General features: G+C 45.9%; 1 protein-coding gene across 11 annotated transcripts in view; it reads left to right on the plus strand.

Annotated features, from left to right (window-relative positions):
* The window catches only part of DNM1 (dynamin 1), a 148,403-nt gene that overhangs the window by 118,747 nt on the left and 10,687 nt on the right, over positions 1-18,969 (plus strand). For 7 of the 11 annotated variants that reach the window (XM_060270180.1, XM_060270178.1, XM_060270173.1 and 4 more), the window contains exons 15-19: positions 116-225; positions 2,248-2,359; positions 9,406-9,576; positions 9,942-10,183; positions 10,878-11,096. In XM_060270180.1, the coding sequence (XP_060126163.1) occupies positions 116-225; positions 2,248-2,359; positions 9,406-9,576; positions 9,942-10,183; positions 10,878-11,096 (854 nt within the window). Of the gene's footprint in view, positions 1-115; positions 226-2,247; positions 2,360-9,405; positions 9,577-9,941; positions 10,184-10,877; positions 18,890-18,969 lie in introns of those variants that run through there. The other 4 variants (XR_009557002.1, XR_009557003.1, XR_009557001.1 and 1 more) reach the window with 2 other exon arrangements.

An 18,969-nucleotide genomic window follows, 5' to 3' on the forward strand; every position in this document is an offset into this window, starting at 1 on the left:
GTCTTACTAATGCTATCAGCCGCTTTACTTAATTAGAAAGCAGCATACTCCACAACGGTGTTGAATACATAGCAGGACTGGTAAATAACTGGCGGGTGCTCTTTGTGCCTTTCAGGAAAAAGAGAAGAAATACATGTTGCCAGTGGATAATCTGAAGGTGCGGGATGTCGAGAAGGGCTTCATGTCCAGCAAGCACATCTTTGCCCTCTTCAACACTGAGCAGAGGTGCTGCCCTTTATCTGAAATTCCAGTAATTCCATTCCATCTGCACATTTTGGGTGTTTAGAAGGGCAGAGAATAGCAAGTGTGAGGAAAGTGAGGTCATGGGATGGCAAGTACAGTGGTACCTCTAGTTATGAACTTAATTTGTTTTGGAGGTCCATTCTTAACTGTTCTTAACTAGAGGCACGCTTTTGCTAATGGGGCCTCTTGCTGCCACTGCGCCGCCGGCACACAGTTTCCGTTCTCATCCTGGGGCAAAGTTCTCAACTCGAGGTAACTCTTCCAGGTTAGCGGAGTTTGTAACCTGAAGTGTTTGTAACCTGAGACGTTTGTAACTCAAGGTACCACCGTATTAGGAAGGTGAGAGTGTAAGAGGACACATGTTGGCACCATGATGGCAGAAGGTGACAATTAGTAAAGGCATGAATAAAGGCAGAGGATGGCAGATGTATTTACTCTGGGGATAATTAGGTGTCTAAAGGACAGGTGTGTGTGTGATGCTATATGAAAGTGCAAAAGCATTGTTTCCTAAACTCCGAAAGCCCAGCTTTCTAAGGATCAAGCAGGTTGCAGGCATGGAAGATCTGTGATCAGGATATATCACATTATGTTTTTAAAGTTCAAAGCAACTACTGGGCCCTGTGACTTTCCTGATACAAGGCTGGTGCTGCCTGTGGAAGAGCCAGAAACAGAATGCAATGGTGGAGAGATGCAGAAGACCCTGGCTGCAAATTATTAACCCAGCTGAATTGCACAGAAAAGAAGTGGTTTATGCCTCACATTGATGCAGCTGGATGGGAGTCCCTCTGCGCCCTGCTCTCCCTCAGTGTGTGATACAAAATTGCACCCTCTGTCTGACAGAGCTCAGTTCAGATGAACCTCCAAATTGCCGTATTATTTGGAAAACGGGGGGTTGTACCCTCCCCCGTTGCTCTGTTAACTTTAACCTAGAGGTGGATGCATCTGTATATTTGCAACTCATGTCCGTTTCAGATGAGTTCTTTCTTATGCAAGTTCCACCAACCCTTGTGCAGTAATCTGCCATAAAAAAAACCTGTATGGAAATTTATATTTAAAGATGTGCTTTATCTCATTTCTAAATATATTTTATCCTAAAATATACTTTTGTAAAACCCTTTTTGGTACATTTTTTTCAGCTGAGCACTGTATTGCAAAATTCAGAGAAGTGCAAATTCCAAAGGATAGCTACATTCTCACATTAGACTGGTGGGTGCAAATCAGGACCCTTTATGCCAGGATTAACAGAAAACAAATTTCTTAAGCATCCCTACTGGACCCATGGTTTGCTTGATGTCCAGACTGGGCGAATATGGCCAGGGATAAACTCCAAGTCATTTTTTGAAACTGTAGTTTGAAGAGGCTTTGCAAACTATGTTTGGAAATTGAACTGTTAGTCAGCTGGCAACTCTCATAACAAGCAGCATTTGGATGGATTGTTTCATTTTGGCACCTTTTCCTGAGATGTTGGCTAACTTGTGACTACAGATGGGAGAGAAACTCAATTCAGTTATCAGTTAAAGCTAAATCTACCTAATTCATACTTTCAGGACCAATACACAAACTGAAATGCAGTTCTCCTTTGAAATTCTCACTTCTCAGAATTTTGCAATAAAGTTTCCCAGCTGAGTAATTTATAGAAAATACGTGTACTGGGATAAAGTGTGCTTTTTAAAAATGCATATGAGTGTGAACATAACTTTTAAAATGTTTTTTATATACCCTGTTTCTCATATTTTAAGACATACCCATAAAATAAGCCATAGCAGGATTTTTAAGCATTCAAGGAATATAAGACATACCCCGAAAATAAGACATAGTGATAGGCGCAGCAGCAATGCTGGCCGTGGCAGGAGGAGGAGGGGGAAAAAAAGACATCCCCTGAAAATAAGCCATAGTGTGTTTTTTTGAGGAAAAAATAAATATAAGACATGTCTTATAATATGAGAAACACGGTATATATTAGGCAAAAGTGCTTTGTAAAAATTTTGTTTTCTTTTGTCCCAGGAATGTGTACAAAGATTACCGGCAGCTGGAGCTGGCCTGTGAGACCCAGGAGGAGGTGGATAGCTGGAAGGCCTCCTTCTTGCGCGCAGGAGTTTACCCGGAGCGTGTTGGGGTGAGTTGATCCCCAGCAGTGACAGAAGGGTAAAGGAGTGTGGGGGTGAAAGCATCTTAGAGCAAACCATGGCTACAAAGGGCACCACCCTCCCTGGTGGGGGCAGCCATGTTTGGTTGTTCATATGATCTACTCTGTTCATGTACAAAGCAAAGAGGGATTGGGAGATGGATGTGGGAAGCTGAACTTTCCCCCCAGGTTCTCATACACAGTCGATTGCCTCTGCTCCCAGCACCAGAGGTGAGCCAAAGGTAGCATTGCCTGCAGCAGTGGAACCCTCTGTGCCCTTCTTGTTGTGCCTTCAATTGTTGCTCATCTCAAGATCTCCCTGAACATTTTGATGGGGAGACAATTGCACGTCCCCAATACAGTAGAACCTTGGAAGCCGAACGCCTGTAAGCGTGAACGTTCCGGCTCCCTAACGATCGAAAACTGGAAGTGATTGTTCCGGTTTTCAAATGATTTTCGGAAGCCAAATGTCCCGCACAGCTTCTGGTTGGCTGCAGGACGCTCCTGCAGCCAATCGGAAGCCGCACCTTGAAAGTAGAACATTTTGGAAGTCTAACAGACTTCTGGAACAGATTCCGTTCGATTTACAAGGAACGTTTGTATTTAGATTGCTCATCGGGCCCTGTATCACCACCATGGAAGAGTCTGCTGCTTGGGGGATTTCTGAAGTGCTGGGATCAATGTCCCCTTTGTCGTGCCAAGCGCCACCACCTCTGATGCGTCCTCCCCTGTCCTTCCCATAGAGCTTTTCACCAGAGATAACCGTACCCTGCTGGTTTTCTCGCACCCGGTTCCCTTTATGTCCACTATATCAATGCTGTCTTCTAAGGCCATCTTGGCTCGGGGGCTTCTAGCAGTAGCAAGCAAACACTTGAATACAGCCTCTCTCTTCACATGTCTTTGACACTTGCCTTTTGAGCTGCGGTGCGTTGGCCTCTCTGAATTGCTGCCCTGTCCCTTTGCACATATGCCTTGCTTTGCACACACCCCATTTAAATTTTCCTCAGTTTCATCATCTTCATCTCAGGGAGAAAATTTGTTCTGAACTGGACCCTACTCGGCTCCCTTCAGCTCCCCCCACAATCAGTTTTATAGCTACTCTGCCACCTTTTTCATTTCAAGCGCCAATGGTCTGGTTCCAACCTGGTTAAAGTGGAGCCTGTGCCTTTTGTACAGACCTAGCTTGCCCCAAAATGTTCCCCATTGCCTCACAAATCCAGAGCCCTCTTCCTGACACCATCGTCTCTTCCACGCATTGAGGCCACAAAGCTGTGCCGCTCCAGCTGTCCCTGCACATGGATTTCCAAGGCACTGGAGGTCCTGGCTTACAGCATCCTACTTAGCAACCTAAATTTGGCTCCTGGGACCTGATGACTGCATTTCCCCATGTCAGTGGTGTCCATGTGCCCCACAACCCCTGATTCCTCCCCTGCACTATCAACCAGGCTCTCAAGGTTGATGAACAACACCAGCAACCTTCACACCAGGCAGGCAGGTGTGGTCCTCTGTGGTCTGTTTGTCCAGCCTGCACCAAATAATCTATGTTTTTAACTATTGAATCAGCTGCCGCCATGATCCCTCCACCCCACCCCCCAAGAGCTTTCCCTGACACAAAAAGATAGCTCTTCTTCCTCCAAGGAAATGGTCCTTCAAAAGGAACATTCCCATCTGCCTCAGAGCGACACTCTCCTTCCTCAAGGCTGCACACCTTCTCCCCTGACAGCAGAGGCGCCATCTTTGGGAGGGTGGGGTGCATCTATAACATCCCTGAAGACTTCGCCCACCAGCCTCTCTGCCTCTCTTAGCTTTTCCACGTCTGCCTGTAGCTTCCTGCTGAAAATCATGTACCTTTTTATGCCACAAATGTTCTGGTTTATCTTTTTGTCCCCCTTTTTTGTGCTGAAGTGCAACAGTACCTGTTTAGTTGGCAATATTGCAGCAACACAAAGGGACACGTTGCAGGAGAGTAGAGTGGTGTGTGGGCGTGCGGAGATCTAGCACTAATGCACCACTATTGTGTCAGTGGCATGCTGGCCACAAAAAAAATCTACCAGTCTGGAAGGGCCCTAAGCAAGGCAAGAGAGGAGAAAGGTTCTGCTCCCCTCAATCGAGAAGGAATGCCCGGGGGGGGGTTATGTTAAAATAGGATGCCCAGCCCTGCTTTATACGCAGGTGGGGTAGAGATGTGAACAGCAAACATGGCAGCTGAGATTATGTTTTGTTTGGTTCTAATGGTTCTATTATTTTTATGGTTTGGTTGGTTGCTTTTATTTTGTATTTTGTACCCTGCGCTGCTATCTTGAATTGGGATGTGTTATAACTATTTCAAAAACGGATAAATAAAATACACTTTTGTGATTACGCACAAGGTAGTTTCTGTTTGCCAGAACGCTCTAGCAGTGACCAATATACCGTAGGAAGAGCAGCAGCCGCTGCTTAGAACTAATGCCAGTGACTGCGAACATTAGGATAGTAGAAGTACTTCACTTCCAGATTTCCATATATTTATGAAGTATTTTAATTAATGTAAAATCAAAAGCGCAAGGGGAAGATTGGAAGGAAGGAAGGAAGGAAGGAAGGAAGGAAGGAAGGAAGGAAGGAAGGAAGGAAGGAAGGAAGGAAAAAGGACAACACAATCAAAGTTACAAAATATAGGAGCAAAACAGAGCTTGTATTTTCTAAATAAATAAAGAGCATATAATTTAGAGGGGGGAAATAAAAGCAGCAAAAAACAAAGAATCAGTCCAAATGTTGGAGCCAGAGGGCATTCCCACCATCTAGATTTCTTATTACCGGTAGTTGTTCCATTAGGATTTTCTATTTAAAAAGTGGAATACAACTAAAATATGTTTGGTGCTGACTGTCCTTGGAGAGGACAGTGTCGACAACTGGCCTTCATTTTAAAAAAAAGGGGGCAGAGTGTAATCTTGTGTCACTCTGCTTTCGTATATACAGATTATTATTTTATCTTCTGATGAGGGACCATCTTTCCTTAGAATTAAAAACATCCCGGGCAGCTGGATCTCACAGATGAATTGTTTAGACAGTATTCCTTTTCAAGGTCTCTTTACTTATCTGAGATTCCCTAGCATATTGGAGAAGAAGCAGATATTTCAAAACAAACTCATGATAAGACATGAAACAAAAAAGGGGAAATGTAAATGGTGTAACTATGAGGGGGTCTTGACTGGCTTCAAACTTGGTGTGGGGAACCTGCCCCTCCCCCAATGTTGCTGAATTACAGCTCCCTAGCAAGCATGGCCAATGACCAATGGCTTTCAACTGATGTGAGGTCTTCTGTTTAGTATAATGGAGAGTCACAGACTCGTGCTGCAAAAAAGGAGGTTCGAAACTGATAGGATTATTTAGGTGGTGCCATGCGGTGTGGTATGTTGTTTTCATTAGAACCTGTAACAGTGGCCAAGATTCTCACTATTAAGATTATTTGGCTTGTTGGCAGAGGGAGGTTCTCCCCACATCCACCTGCAGGAGTTTTTATTTTCATTTTTTAGCAATGGATCACCAGTGAAGTCCAACCATATCTTTGTCCTCAGGCCCTTCCCTGCATTTCAGGCACCACCAACACCATCCCCTGTCATAAGGCTGCTTATCTCTCGCCCCAGACAGCAGTTGGCCCTTGAAATCACCACTTGGAGCAAGACTGCTTTTCTCCAAAGGAAGGGAATTGAGGACAGGACCGGGGGGGATGGGGGGGTGAGGAGAATCAGCTCCCACTCCAACAAGACGTTTTAAAGGACAACATGTAGTGTCTGGATAAGAGGTGGCAGCCCTCTTCATCACCATCTCTTCTAGATATCCCATTTATTGTACCACTCACAGCCCCCATTTCCTGCTTTGCCCACTCATTATTCCCCATTTCCTCTTCCTTCTCTCAGGCTCCACACACACACACACCATGTCCTCTCTGCACAGAGCAGATCACTTGGTCTACATTGGATCACAACCCACCAGGCCACCATATTGTATGACTTGCTAAGGGACTGTGGTGATACAGTGGGATGATTCTGGCTCTGAGTCCGTCATATGCTGTGTTGTCCTTCTAAACTCTTTAAAACCCATTCTGCCCTTGTTGTGCTTTACTCCATTTCAATCAACGTGCTTCCCCTCCTTCGCTTTGCATTCCCCAATCCTTTGATATATTTTGTGGATGGGCTCTCCATGGTCCCTATTTCCTTGTCCAATGTTCTTAAACTAGATCCAATGTAAGTTCTGGGGGCACAAACCCTTGTCACTACTGGTAAGTAATTTTCTCTAGGAATTTATACTTATTGAGCCAGTTTTACTTTTTTATTTTATTTTTTTACTCTGTTGCTTTGCAGATATTCCGTTCCAGTCAATTTTATTTGGTTAACTATCTGCCTTATCTTTGAGTTTCTTTAAACATACTTTTTTTTGGTGAGGTTTACCATATTTTCAAGGCCATACTATTAGATACACCAGATGTGCACCAGATGATGCAAAGTAAAATACATGGATAAAAAAAGTCACATTTTTTCTTGTTTTTGTTTTCCCTTTTTGCTTTTTGTGCTCAAATGGCCCTCCAGGACAAAGACAAAGTAAGTGATGGCCCACCTTTGCCTGCTCTGCCCTTTAGTGGGAATCTCATCATCTATTTCTGAATTTCTCTTTTTGAATTTATTTATTTTTATTTTTACTTTCTTAAAAAAAGGGAAAAAAACACCCTTCTGTCTCCATGTCCCAAAAGACATGCATTCCTCCCTTCCTCCTCTCTGCACTTCCTGCTACATTTGCCTGTTTAATTTCTTTCCATTCTTCTTGCTTCTGTTTTCCTTTTACTCTTCTGAGTGTCCTTGTCTTTGGAATTTGATTGCTCAATTTCTGAGTTGCATCCAAATGAGACTTTGCCCCACCTTGGGTTTTTTTGTTTTTAGAGTCTCTCCGCTTCCTCATTGTTCTGATTTCCAATCCCCTTCATTTTCCGTTTCCAAAACTGCAGTGATGCTTTCATCAACCATTTGTGACAAAACCACAAAGGAAGGAAGCTGGGTTGGGGGTGGAGAAAGAGACCTTAACTGGAAGAACCTTCCTCTGTGAGAGACTGTTGCCGCCCCCCAAAAATCTGTCTTCGCTTGATGCCCCAGTGCTCTAGGGAAGAAAATGAAATGAATGATCAAAAGGAGTAAGTGGGCACCCTAAGTATGGAAACAAGCATTGTGCCACACATCTGTTGGAAAAACACCCTGGGGGTGCCCCTTCTGCAGCCCCCGAACTCCGAGCGTCTTCCAGTATGTGCAGCTCTGGAAAAGGCATTTCCCTTCTCCAGTGCGCTTCAGCGGCATATATCAAATGATATATGCACACTAATCTTCTAGCAAAACACAGCAAGAAGCATGAGACATCGTTGAGCTAATCTATGCATTTATTTACACACTGTATACAGAGTCATGGCGTCCTCTCTCTCCAGCTCTGAGGGAAACAGAGGAACAAGTAAAAGCAAAAGTACAGTACAGTGGTACCTCTACTTACAAATAACTCTACTTACGAATGTTTCTACTTATGAATGGAGCTCCGTCCGCCATCTTGGATGCGGTTTAGATAGGCTTTTTTCTACTTACGAATTTTTAGATAGGGTTGCTTTGACTTACGGTTTTTTTCTCCCAATGCATTCCTATGGGATTCGACTTACAATTTTTTCTGACTTACGAATGTGCGTTCGGAACGCATTTAATTCGTAAGTAGAGGTACCACTGTACAATAAGTGCATACAGTGGAAGATATAAGACTGTCTTCTGCTCCCACACTCTTCCCAGACAGGCATGTGATTTACACCAATCTCATCTGCAGCATCGGAAGCGTGAAATACTAACATCCTCCCCCATTTCAGGTAACCGATGCTGCATAGGCTGACACAGCAGTAAGCGAAGTAAACATACATTTGTCATATGCATAGTATACCCCTGTAGTACCTGTCCCACCTGTGGGACTACTCACAACTGGCCTGGCCTCGTGCCTGACCACCTTGCACTTCTGGGTACCTTCCTTCCATGGGACTAGAGCCCTAGCTCTGTTCTTGTCATGTGGTATAGTGGGGTGAAGAACCTGTGGTCTTTTAGATGTTGTTGGGATCCAGCTCTTATCCTCCTTGAGCATTGGCCCTGCTGGCTGGGGATGATGGGAACTGGAGTCCAACAACATCTGGAGAGCCTCAGGATCCTCTCCCCTGGATTAGACCCTACTTCATCATGTGCATAAAGTGTGTCCTCATCCGGCAGTTGTATATGGGAAAACTGCTGAACTAGAATTTGTCAGCAAACGTTGATTCCTGATTTGTTTAGGACTCAATCAAGACCACTCACTTCTCTCCAAGTACAGATGTTTTAAATGAGCATTGCTGAAGATTGCATTATTGCCAATGACTGCTGCTGTGAGCCTTCCCGTGGGCTTATCCTGTATATGTCTGGGCTTCATATAGAAATGCCGCAAAATTGTCTCTTCCTTTCATGGCCTCTTGAGAATACTTATTTCAGATAATCTAGCTTTCTAACCATTTAACACTTTGGGGAAATTCACAGAAATTGGTGTAGGTGGCTTCTAATCTGTAAAGTGTTTTATAGGCAAGTCAAGCCAACATAAAGCTCATTCATTTAACCAGAAAGCATCCTCTCATGCATCTATATGTAATAAAATAACTAAGGAGTATTGTATTGTAGAAGATTCTCCAAGCTCTCCCACTCCTGCTCTGGGAAGGGGGCACGCGATTGGTCAAGTTCAGTAATTGTATCTAGCAGCTCAGCATCCTTCTCCCCCACTCCCCGGGCTTGAATAAAGAAGAATCAGAGTGAGGACCAAAAACTTCTGGGGTGTGTGGGTGTGTGAGATTTGGATATATTGGGAAGTTAGATAAGAATGAGACCATCAGCTCTGAAGTGACAAGCCCCATGTCTTCTCATGGTGTTTCATCAGTTCCTTAGCCCTTCCCTTTTTTTTGCCACTGGAGGTGTGGCCTGTGTTTGCCTTACTAAAGACACAACTTGTCTCTTCAACATCCTACATAGGCCAGTGAGTCAGAAGAGAACGGATCTGACAGCTTGATGCATTCCATGGACCCTCAACTGGAGAGACAGGTGGAAACCATCAGGAACCTTGTAGACTCCTACATGGCCATTGTCAACAAGACCATCCGTGACCTCATGCCTAAGACCATCATGCACCTTATGATAAACAATGTATGTATCCCATCAAACAGTCTATGGGGCTGCATGTAAGCTAGGACAGTGGAGGCCCAATGTGAGGTAACAGCTAGAATGGGAGACTAGGGCTAGGAAGACTGGGCTGTTGGCATGCATATTGTATTAGGAAAAGCAGTCTTCTATAAATGCTTCCTCAAAAGTGGGTCCAGCTGCATTCAATGGGATTTACTTCCTGTTAAGTAAGCTTAGAGAAGCAAAAATGGATGCTTAATATTAAACAAAGGGGCCTGGAATACCAGGGTAGGGGCTACCTAAAAAGTGGCCTAGGCAGATAGCAGTTTAAATGTTTGTGTTGCAGATCTGCTCTGAATGGTGACTGCCTCTGTTTCCCCCTTTGGTAGACAAAGGACTTTATCCACTCGGAGCTGCTGGCAAACCTGTATTCCTGTGGAGACCAAAACACACTGATGGAAGAATCGGCCGAGCAAGCCCAGCGGCGTGATGAGATGCTGCGCATGTACCATGCCTTGAAGGAGGCACACCACATCATCGGGGACATCAACACCACCACCATCAGCACTCCCTTGCCCCCGCCGGTGGACGACTCCTGGCTGCAGGTGCAGAACATACCGTCCGGACGCAGGTACCCGAGGCTCAGGGGGAGGCCCCTGCAGACCTTCCTGAGGCCTCTTTTAGCAACTTAGGTGGGCCCCACTGCTGGAATGGGAAGCTTGGGCACTGGAGCATTGCAGTTCAGCACAGCAGCCACATTTGTGCTCACAAAGCATCGCAGGGGTTGCTGGGACCTTGGTGCCCACCCAGCGCACAAAAGTCTTGTGGACGATGGAGGTGGATGGTGGCCAGGCACACCGACTTGAATAAAATGGGGAGGGGGAGGTAAGCCACGCCCCGCACAATTGATCACAAGACATGCTGTACACACACTATTTGAATTCATTAACTTTGGGGGGCTCAGCCCCTTCAAATATTTTATTGGGGGCCCCCAAAGAGATCTCAGTCCCTAGGAAGGATTGCTACACATGGTGTGTACACGATCACCACACCTTTGCCTCAGGTAAACAAGCAGGCTGTGGTAGTGTTGCAAATCCTGTAAACACTACTGCAGGATTTGCACCTGCAAGTCCCGCTTGGCAAGGGACGACCGTGTGGCAAAAGACAAATCCCACCAAAAGCCCGGGTGCCTCCCTCGCTCAAACTGCTGCCATCTCCCTTGGAAGTGGTTTTGTCTCTTGCCTGAAGGGTTCTTTAACTGTGCCAGGGTGCCTTGTCATCCTGTGGGCGTGCTGCGGCAGTGAAACCCTCTCTCTGTTCAATAGGTCTCCTACATCCAGCCCTACACCCCAGAGGAGAGCTCCTGCAGTCCCCCCAGCCAGACCTGGATCGCGAGGCCCGGCTCCTGGACCACCGCCTGCTGGTGGTCCCACTCTGGGTGGTGCTCCTCCTGTGCCCTCTAGGCCTGGGGCCTCCCCTGATCCTTTTGGGCCTCCCCCTCAGGTTCCATCTCGGCCCAACCGTGCACCTCCCGGTGTTCCCAGGTAAGTCTGGCTGTGCAGTGGGCAGGAAGGGAAGGGCAGGAAGGGATAACAGGCTCTGGCCACCAGCTGCACTAGGACCTCATGAACCTCAGCCCACTTCCTAGGGAGCCAGGCCCCGTTGAACACAGCGAGGATTCCTCCGGAGTAAATAAATATGCTTGGGGTTGTGCCATTAAGTGCCTTTCCCGGTGCTCAAGGTCATGACTGGATTCCCCAACGCTGCTCATGAGAACTTGCTCATTCTTTGCATGCTGAAGTCTCCTTTGGGAGAAGATATTAGGCTCTTTTATAACCTTTGGTGGATCTGAGGAAAAGATGGTTTGGGAGATCACTGGAGGCAGCAGCACTACCTGGTATTGAAGAAGATCTGTCATCGTGGCTAGGTGCAAGGTGCCTCGTTAGGGAGAAAGCCTAGGACGGTCCTGGCTGCTATGCATTTCATAGTAGGCCTCAAATCACCTTCTTCCACCATTTTTAAAACTTTGCTTAGAAAGTGGTTGGCCATCCTGGCAGCCAGGGAAATGTGGGCATGGTTATAAGGAAGCACGTTCCAAAATTTAGTAGATGCCAAGTTCAGTACAAACAGGAACTACTTATGCAAATATTATGTAAATCTGTCTCATGAGCCACTGCCCCCAGAACTTTGAGTGCCTGGGAGCACAAGATGTAAGTGAGAGATCTAGAGAGTTTCTTACTAAGCATTTTCTATCCTTTTCTGATGCAAGGCTTTCAATCAGAGTAGGAAGTCACTTCAGTCTAGAGTCTTAGGGCTTTCTTGTGTGACACCACCACCCCACCTGCCCAGTGGTTCTTGCAGGAAAGAAAGTGTTATATTATTGATTGGGGAGGAGAACTGTACTTCACCCCTTTTGTGATTAATTTCCAAGGTAGAGAGCCTCATAGAAACAGACCCCCACTCCAGCCAGAGCAACCAGGTCCCCCCTGGGGAAAACATGCTTCTGCCAACTTCTCTTTCTATAACATGAAGAAAGTTTAGCCAGAATAAGATGTTGCACTTTGGACCTGGCATGCAGAAGACTACAACTGAGAATGATAGCAAAACTTGTTTCCTATAGAACAGCACCATGGACTTTTACGTGAAGATCAGTCCAAACGAGTTCGGTGGAGGTACTCCCAAGTAAATACGCATAATTCTATGCATGTTTACCAAGAACCTAGACTGCAGTCCTGACCCACCTGCCTGGGAGTAAGCCCCATTGACTTCAATAAGACTTACTTCTGGGTAAATATGGTTGGGAGGCTTGCACTGCTAAGTCATACAATGGGAGCATGACCTGTGGAATGTGGTGGCCCTTGATAACAGACAGACATGTATAAGACCAGGCTGCTGCGCGTGGTTTTGTGTGTCTGGAAATACTTTGTTTTGCAAATGAAACAGAAACATTTGGGAAGAGTTTTGTTGGTGATATTTAACTGCTGATCTTAAGCAAAAGAAGGCTGTCTGTCTTTATTTATTTATTGTTTGTTTGTTTGTTTGTTTGTTTAAATAGCAAGTAGCTGTCCAGAGCTGGTATTGGGTGCGTGTTTTTTTACGTGTGAGTCAGGGGTCCCTTTACCTTTACCTTTTTAGGGAACTAGGTATAAATGCTTCATTTCAAATAGATGAACTTGAGAAGCTGCTGTGGGAAGATTGTCGATAAAGATTTTGTTCCATTGTTGCTTCCAACTGAGAAAGGCTGCTCAGGGTGTCTTAAAGGAGTTGGTTGGGACTTGCCTTATCTTCTTAATTAGCAGAATTTCCCGGCAAAACCCTTGACTTGAGTTGAAAGCATGGATCAGGGCTTTTCTGTCACTGAACATGAGACTGTTAGATCACATGAACATTTACTATGCTCCTGTGTTGTTGGTTTTTTTGCACCCCTTGAAGAATGAGAAGTCATTAGCAATTCATCTGTCCTACAAACTGAGATTGGTTTAACAAATCTCAGGAGCTGCAGTTTGCTGAGAATCCTCTGCTGGGATTCTCCCCCATCACCCACCTCCTGAACTATACGTCCCAGGGCAGTTTCCAAGGAAGAAGGAATGGCTCTGCCTTGAGGCAGAGTGAGGCTGATTCCTCAGCTGGCAGGTCCTGGGGAGGAGAGAGATGTTGGAGAGGAAAACTCCATGCAGCCTGCCCTGGGCCCCTTAAGCCAGCTTCCTGCCCTTTGGTGTAGGATATGCTGCCCCTTCATTAGTGGTGATGCAAGACTGTTTGTTCCAGTTGGTGATTCAGGCAGCCCACTAAGTTCCATTTGCTGTGCCTTCACATTATCGTTTGAAGCAAAGCACAAAACCTTAGGTTCTAGAAAATTATAATTTCCCCAGTCCCAGCTCTGGGCTGTTCAGCTGTACCACTCTTAACTTGTCTCTGGGCATACTTGTTGCAGGATGGAGTCAGAGGTAAGTACAGAGGGAAATCTCAGCTTTGCAGTGCCAAGAGGAAAACTCCACACTTTCTGCCTGCAGCTCTCACGCAGGCATCGCTCACCCAGAGGTTTGTGGGTGTCAGAGTCGGAAGGCGCCCCTTTCTGGGGAGGGCCCGTCTCCCATATCAATATCTGATAGTAAGGGTTTATAGACTGGTCACTCTGATGGACACTTGGGTACAGAACGGTGCTTGCTGATAATGACCTTGCCTGGCTGAGTGGGGCTTTGTTCCCACCAGATTTTTGCTCTGCAAACACACCACAGATCTAGATTAGGATCAGGCATGGACGAGCCTGGAGAAGGTGCAGGACACTGGCTTATGTATTAGTTGCAATAATAATAATAATAATAATAATAATAATAATAATAATAAAGCAACACTTTGGCATGCAAATGGTTAGTTATACCCACCTGCTTTCTAGATGCACAGGGTCTTCTCCGCAGGCCCAATTCCTCGTTTACAGCATCCTTTGGCCAGGGCCTGTTTACCATGTGCTGCTGCTCCTGTTGTCTGTATTGTTGCCTGCTCTTGCTTCTCTCTCTCTCTTTGCTTCTCTCTGCCCCCTGCCATTTTCTTGTTCCTTTTCCTTTTTTTGAATTCAGTTATAATCTGCTTTACTTTCTGCTGCTTTACCTCTGTGTGCAGTTCTCCCAGTCTCCCCAACACATTTCTCCACTGCCATCCTCTCTCTTTCTCTCTCTCTCTCATCCTCATGGGTTATATATTCTATATACAGGCAGGCTGAAATGAACGAGGTTTTGCTCTCTACTTCATCTCCTCTCTGACTTTTATCTCCTACACAATGCCACATCCCCCCCCACTTGCAAATGTTTGGTTTCTGGGCCTAGGGGCACTGCCAGGCAGCAGCAAAGAATAGTGTAAGGCAGTGTTTCTCAACCTTTTTTGGGCCACGGCACACTTGTTCCGTGAAAAAAATCACGAGGCACACCACCATTAAAAAAGTTAAAAAATTTAACTCTGTGCCGCCCTATATTATAATTATGACTGTAAGAAACACTTGCCAAATATTGCTTTCCGGCGGGTCAGAGTTGTGTTTTGGCGGCCGCCAGGCTCGTTTGCACTGAGCTTTGGGAAAGAGGAGGAGAAATATTGCTTTCCGGCGGGTCAGTGTTGGTTATTGGCGGCCGCCAGGCATGTGACAATGCAAATCGCCCTTCTCGTCGCCGCACGTCGCGGCACACCAGCCAGCGTCTCGCGGCACACTAGTGTGCCGCGGAACAGCGGTTGAGAAACGCTGGTGTAAGGAAAGTGTGTGTGTGTGCACACACCTGACTCCTAAGAACAGCACCTCTGATCTCCTGTCCATCTGACAGAGAATGGGAGACATTGTAGCCCAGGCCATGTGGCTTCTGAAGTCTCTATTCCCTCCCTGCTCTGAAATGCTTCCCCTTTTAAAATCATCTGAAGCTGTTTTGTGGACGCTTAGAGCATGGGCATGGGGGGGGGGGAACTGCCCTCAAAAAATCAAGTAAATAAATAAAAATAACTGACTGACCAATTGCATTGCAGATAACATGCCCCCCCCAACATAAAGCCTGCCCTCCCCAGTAAATCCTGGCTATGCCCATGACTTAGAGCAGGCTTCCTCAACCTCGGTCTTCCCAGACTCCCATGATCCCTAGCTAGCAAGGCCAGTGGTCAGGGATGCTGGGAATTGTAGTCTCAAAACATCTGGAGGGCCGAGATTGAGGAAGCCTGACTTAGAAGGGGGGGGGCATTTCCACAGTTGCACAGAAGTAGGTTTTGCCTGCATGTCTCTGGCAAAATGTCTAGAGGCTGCCAGGACTGGGTGGGTCAAGGAAGGGGGTAGGAGGTTACTCAGAGCAAACCCATTTAAAACAGTGCACCTACGTTAGTCCTGCCCATCAGTTTTAATGGGTCTGCTTTGAGTAGGACTAATAATAATAATACCAATACCATATTTAATCGAATCTAATGCTTACCTTTTTTGGCCAAATTACGTTATGAAAATTAAGGTGTGCATTAGATTCGATGGCACATTTACATTTGCCAGCAAATACTCTTTTTGCTTTCAGGGTTCTGAACATTGAGGTTCACATTAGATTTGATGGTGCATTGGACTTGAGTAAATACGGTAATTTTATTTGTACCCCACCCCTCTGGCTGGGTTGCCCCAACCACTCTGGGAGGCTCCCAACAGAATATTTAAAACACAAGAAAACATCAAACATTAAAAACTTCCCTAAACAGGGCTGCCTACAGATGTCTTTAAAAAGTCAGTTGTTTATTTCATTGACATCTGATCAGAGGACGTTCCACAGGGTGGGTGCCACTACCGAGAAGGCCCTCTTCTTGGTTCCCTGTAACTTCGCTTCTTGCAGTGAGGGAACTGCCAGAAGGCCCTCGGAGCTAGACTGAATGATGGGGTAGAGGCGCTCCTTCAGATATATTGGGTTGAAGCCATTTAGGGCTCCACAGGTCAGCACCAACACTCTGAATTGTGCCCAGAAATGTACCGGGAGCAAGTGTACATTATTTAGATGTTTTGGATACTTTTAGCCCCTATTGGATACAACCATTCAGGGGCATCCGCAAGGGGTGTGTGTGGTCTGCCCTGGGTGTCATGCCGGGGTGTGTGACAAATTCCTCCTGGGCGGATCGGTGTGGCGATGTTCACACCCCCCCCCATGGGCAGCTTTTGTTGTGAAATTCTGCCCGCTGATCACGCAAATCCGCCCGGCGATTAGCCTGGCACCCCCCGGGAGACAGCACTCACATCCCTGGCAGGTGGTTTTATGCGATCAGTGGGCAGATTTTCGCGATATCGGCAGGTGTATCAGTTTCACAGCCAGCCCTCCCTAAAAAAACGTCACCCACTTTGGGGTACCCTAAAAAAACTCAACAACTTTGGGGTACCATCCCTACAAATTGCAATGTGAGTGGGGGTGACCAAAAAAAAATTCACACCAGGTACCACCTGACCTTGCTATGCCTCTGCAACCATTCATGTCTCAGAAAAAGTATACAGTATGAAATTCTGACAGCGTCCAGAAAAGTAGACCTGTTAGGCTGTTGCATTTTAAAGACAGTCTTATAATACATTAGGGACTTAGACAAACTTTTTCTGGACCACAAGGGGACTCAATGTCCACAAATGTTTATGCTACAGCAATATTTGTTAGTCTTTAAGATGCCAAGGTGTTGAGAATACTTGAGTGGCTCAGCTCAAATGATTTCCAAGCGTTTCCGGATTCTCTCTCCCTCTTTCTCTCTCCTCCCAACTCTTTTATTCCACCCCGTTGTTGGCCAACTCCTACTCCATTGGTCAACAGCCCCCAGATGGCAAGTTAGTCCTCCTTGCTCCATCTCTTGTATATAGAATAAGAGAGTTCACACTGGGCAGTTGGGCTTCAGTTTGCTGGCCACAAGTGAGCCGACAACCATCTTCATTTGTTGCTGTTCTGTTTCTGTTTCTTGTTTTTCTTCTTTTAACACAAATTTGGCCTTCCCACATTGCGTGGGGAATACTGAATGGGGCCCAGCATTTAAGCCTTTGAGCTACACATGTTTGTGTGTGTGTGTGTGTGTGTGCGTGTGTGTGTGCGCGCACTTTGCCCGGTGGTAAAGGGTTGAGCAAACGTAATAATTATCTATTATTAAGGCTGCAACCTAAAGAAATGAATTCTAATAAGACATAGGACTTTTGAATTGGTTACTTGTTGATTAAGTGCACATAAATTTACATATTGTTTCTGAAGCAAGAAGCATCACCTCTTTTTAATTTTAGATGATCCATAGGTTGTAGTGGACATCATCTTAGAAGAGTCAGTCCTACAAGATAGAGGGAAGGGGGAGGCATATATTTTTAAAGATGGCGCTTTCTATTTGCAGTTTTTATAAGTGCCTGCATATGTTTAGAATTATCGGCTGCCATATTAACTGGATACAGGTAGGTAGCCGTGTTGGTCTGAGTCGAAGTAAAATAAAAAAATTCCTTCAGTAGCACCTTAAAGACCAACTAAGTTTTTATTTTGGTATGAGCTTTCGTGTGCATGCATTAACTGGAGACAGCTAGTAGGTTAAGGCTGTAATCCTGTACCCACTTACCTGGGACTATGCATCAGTGAAATACTTCTGAGTAGATATGTGTAGGATTGCACTGTAAAAGGTCTTTTTAACAAATTAATTTACAAGGTCTATGAAGAGGGCTGGGATGCACACGGTATGTTTGCTTGTGTAGCCCTGAAGCTGTGGCCCTGTTGTTACCCAAGTGTAAGGTGCAGTTGAACATACCCTTACACCTGACAACTATTTGGTGCAGCAATGGGGGAGAACCTGTGACCTTGTTGCTGGGCTGCAACTCCCATCAGCCTCAGCCAGCATGGCCAACAGCCAGGAATGATGGGAGTTGCAGTCCATATGCATGGGGGGGGGCACAAGCTAGCCTCCTCTGGTTTAGTAGGATGGTCCAGTAATCAGAAGAGGGCAGCTCTGACAAGGGGAATTTTCACACAATATAGTGAGAATAGTCCCTATTTAGGCATGTGCGTGAGTAGTCTTAGTTCTGAATGTGTGAGAATGCAGCTTCTGCGTTTGATTAAGGAAGTCATTTGCATTGTAAGTACCTTAAAACACCTCATGTGTGACCTGTGGGAGAAAGCTTATATTCTTCCTGAAGTGCATTGCTGCCAGACAGCTGTCTTCTAGGAAGTATCCCATCTGGGCAAGACAAGGGAATCAGTTTTCCTGCACTAGCAAGATATTGGGGTGCAAACTTTACAGAAAAGAACAGTTGACCCTCCAGGGTAAACAGGGTAAACAAAAAAATATGACTCATTAAAACATTCAAAATATTTATTTTATAACATTTATTTATTATTTATTTTATAACATGATACCTTTTACACACCATGTACCCCAGAGCAAGACCCTCCGCTGCACCCGAGGGCAGGAGTAGTGCTTAGCGGGTGCAGGCTCAGCTCTGTCCTCCCACACCTTTGCCACAGCTCTGCACGTGCACGCCCACCCCCACGCATCTGCTGCCCAAGGCAGCGGCCTCATTTCATCTAGTGATAGGGCTGGCCCTGGCAGTGGAGGAGAGAATACCCTGCACTCACTTCTGGAGGCAGGTAAGTTTGTACACAGCCTGCCAGTCCTTTTGTGTGCCAATGCCCTTAAAGTGCCAGCGGCCACATACCTGTGGATGGCTGAAAATGTTGGCTCTTGCACAGGTGTGCATGGTTGCAGCTGCGTGAGTGTGCATGGGGTGCAAGGGTCCTGGCGTGTGTCGTGTGTGTCTGTTGTACATGCTGGTGCAGGCACAGTTTTGTATCTTGCAATGGAATTGTGGTATGTGAGGAGGCAGTCATCCTTCTGTGTGCGGTCGTGTGGGTGGGTGGGTGGGTGGGTGCAGCTGCAGATTTCCACCTTCCTTTCATTGTCCATGCACATGTATGCAGT

This window comes from Zootoca vivipara, chromosome Z (genome assembly GCF_963506605.1).
Source record: "Zootoca vivipara chromosome Z, rZooViv1.1, whole genome shotgun sequence".
Taxonomy (NCBI): Eukaryota; Metazoa; Chordata; class Lepidosauria; order Squamata; family Lacertidae; genus Zootoca; species Zootoca vivipara.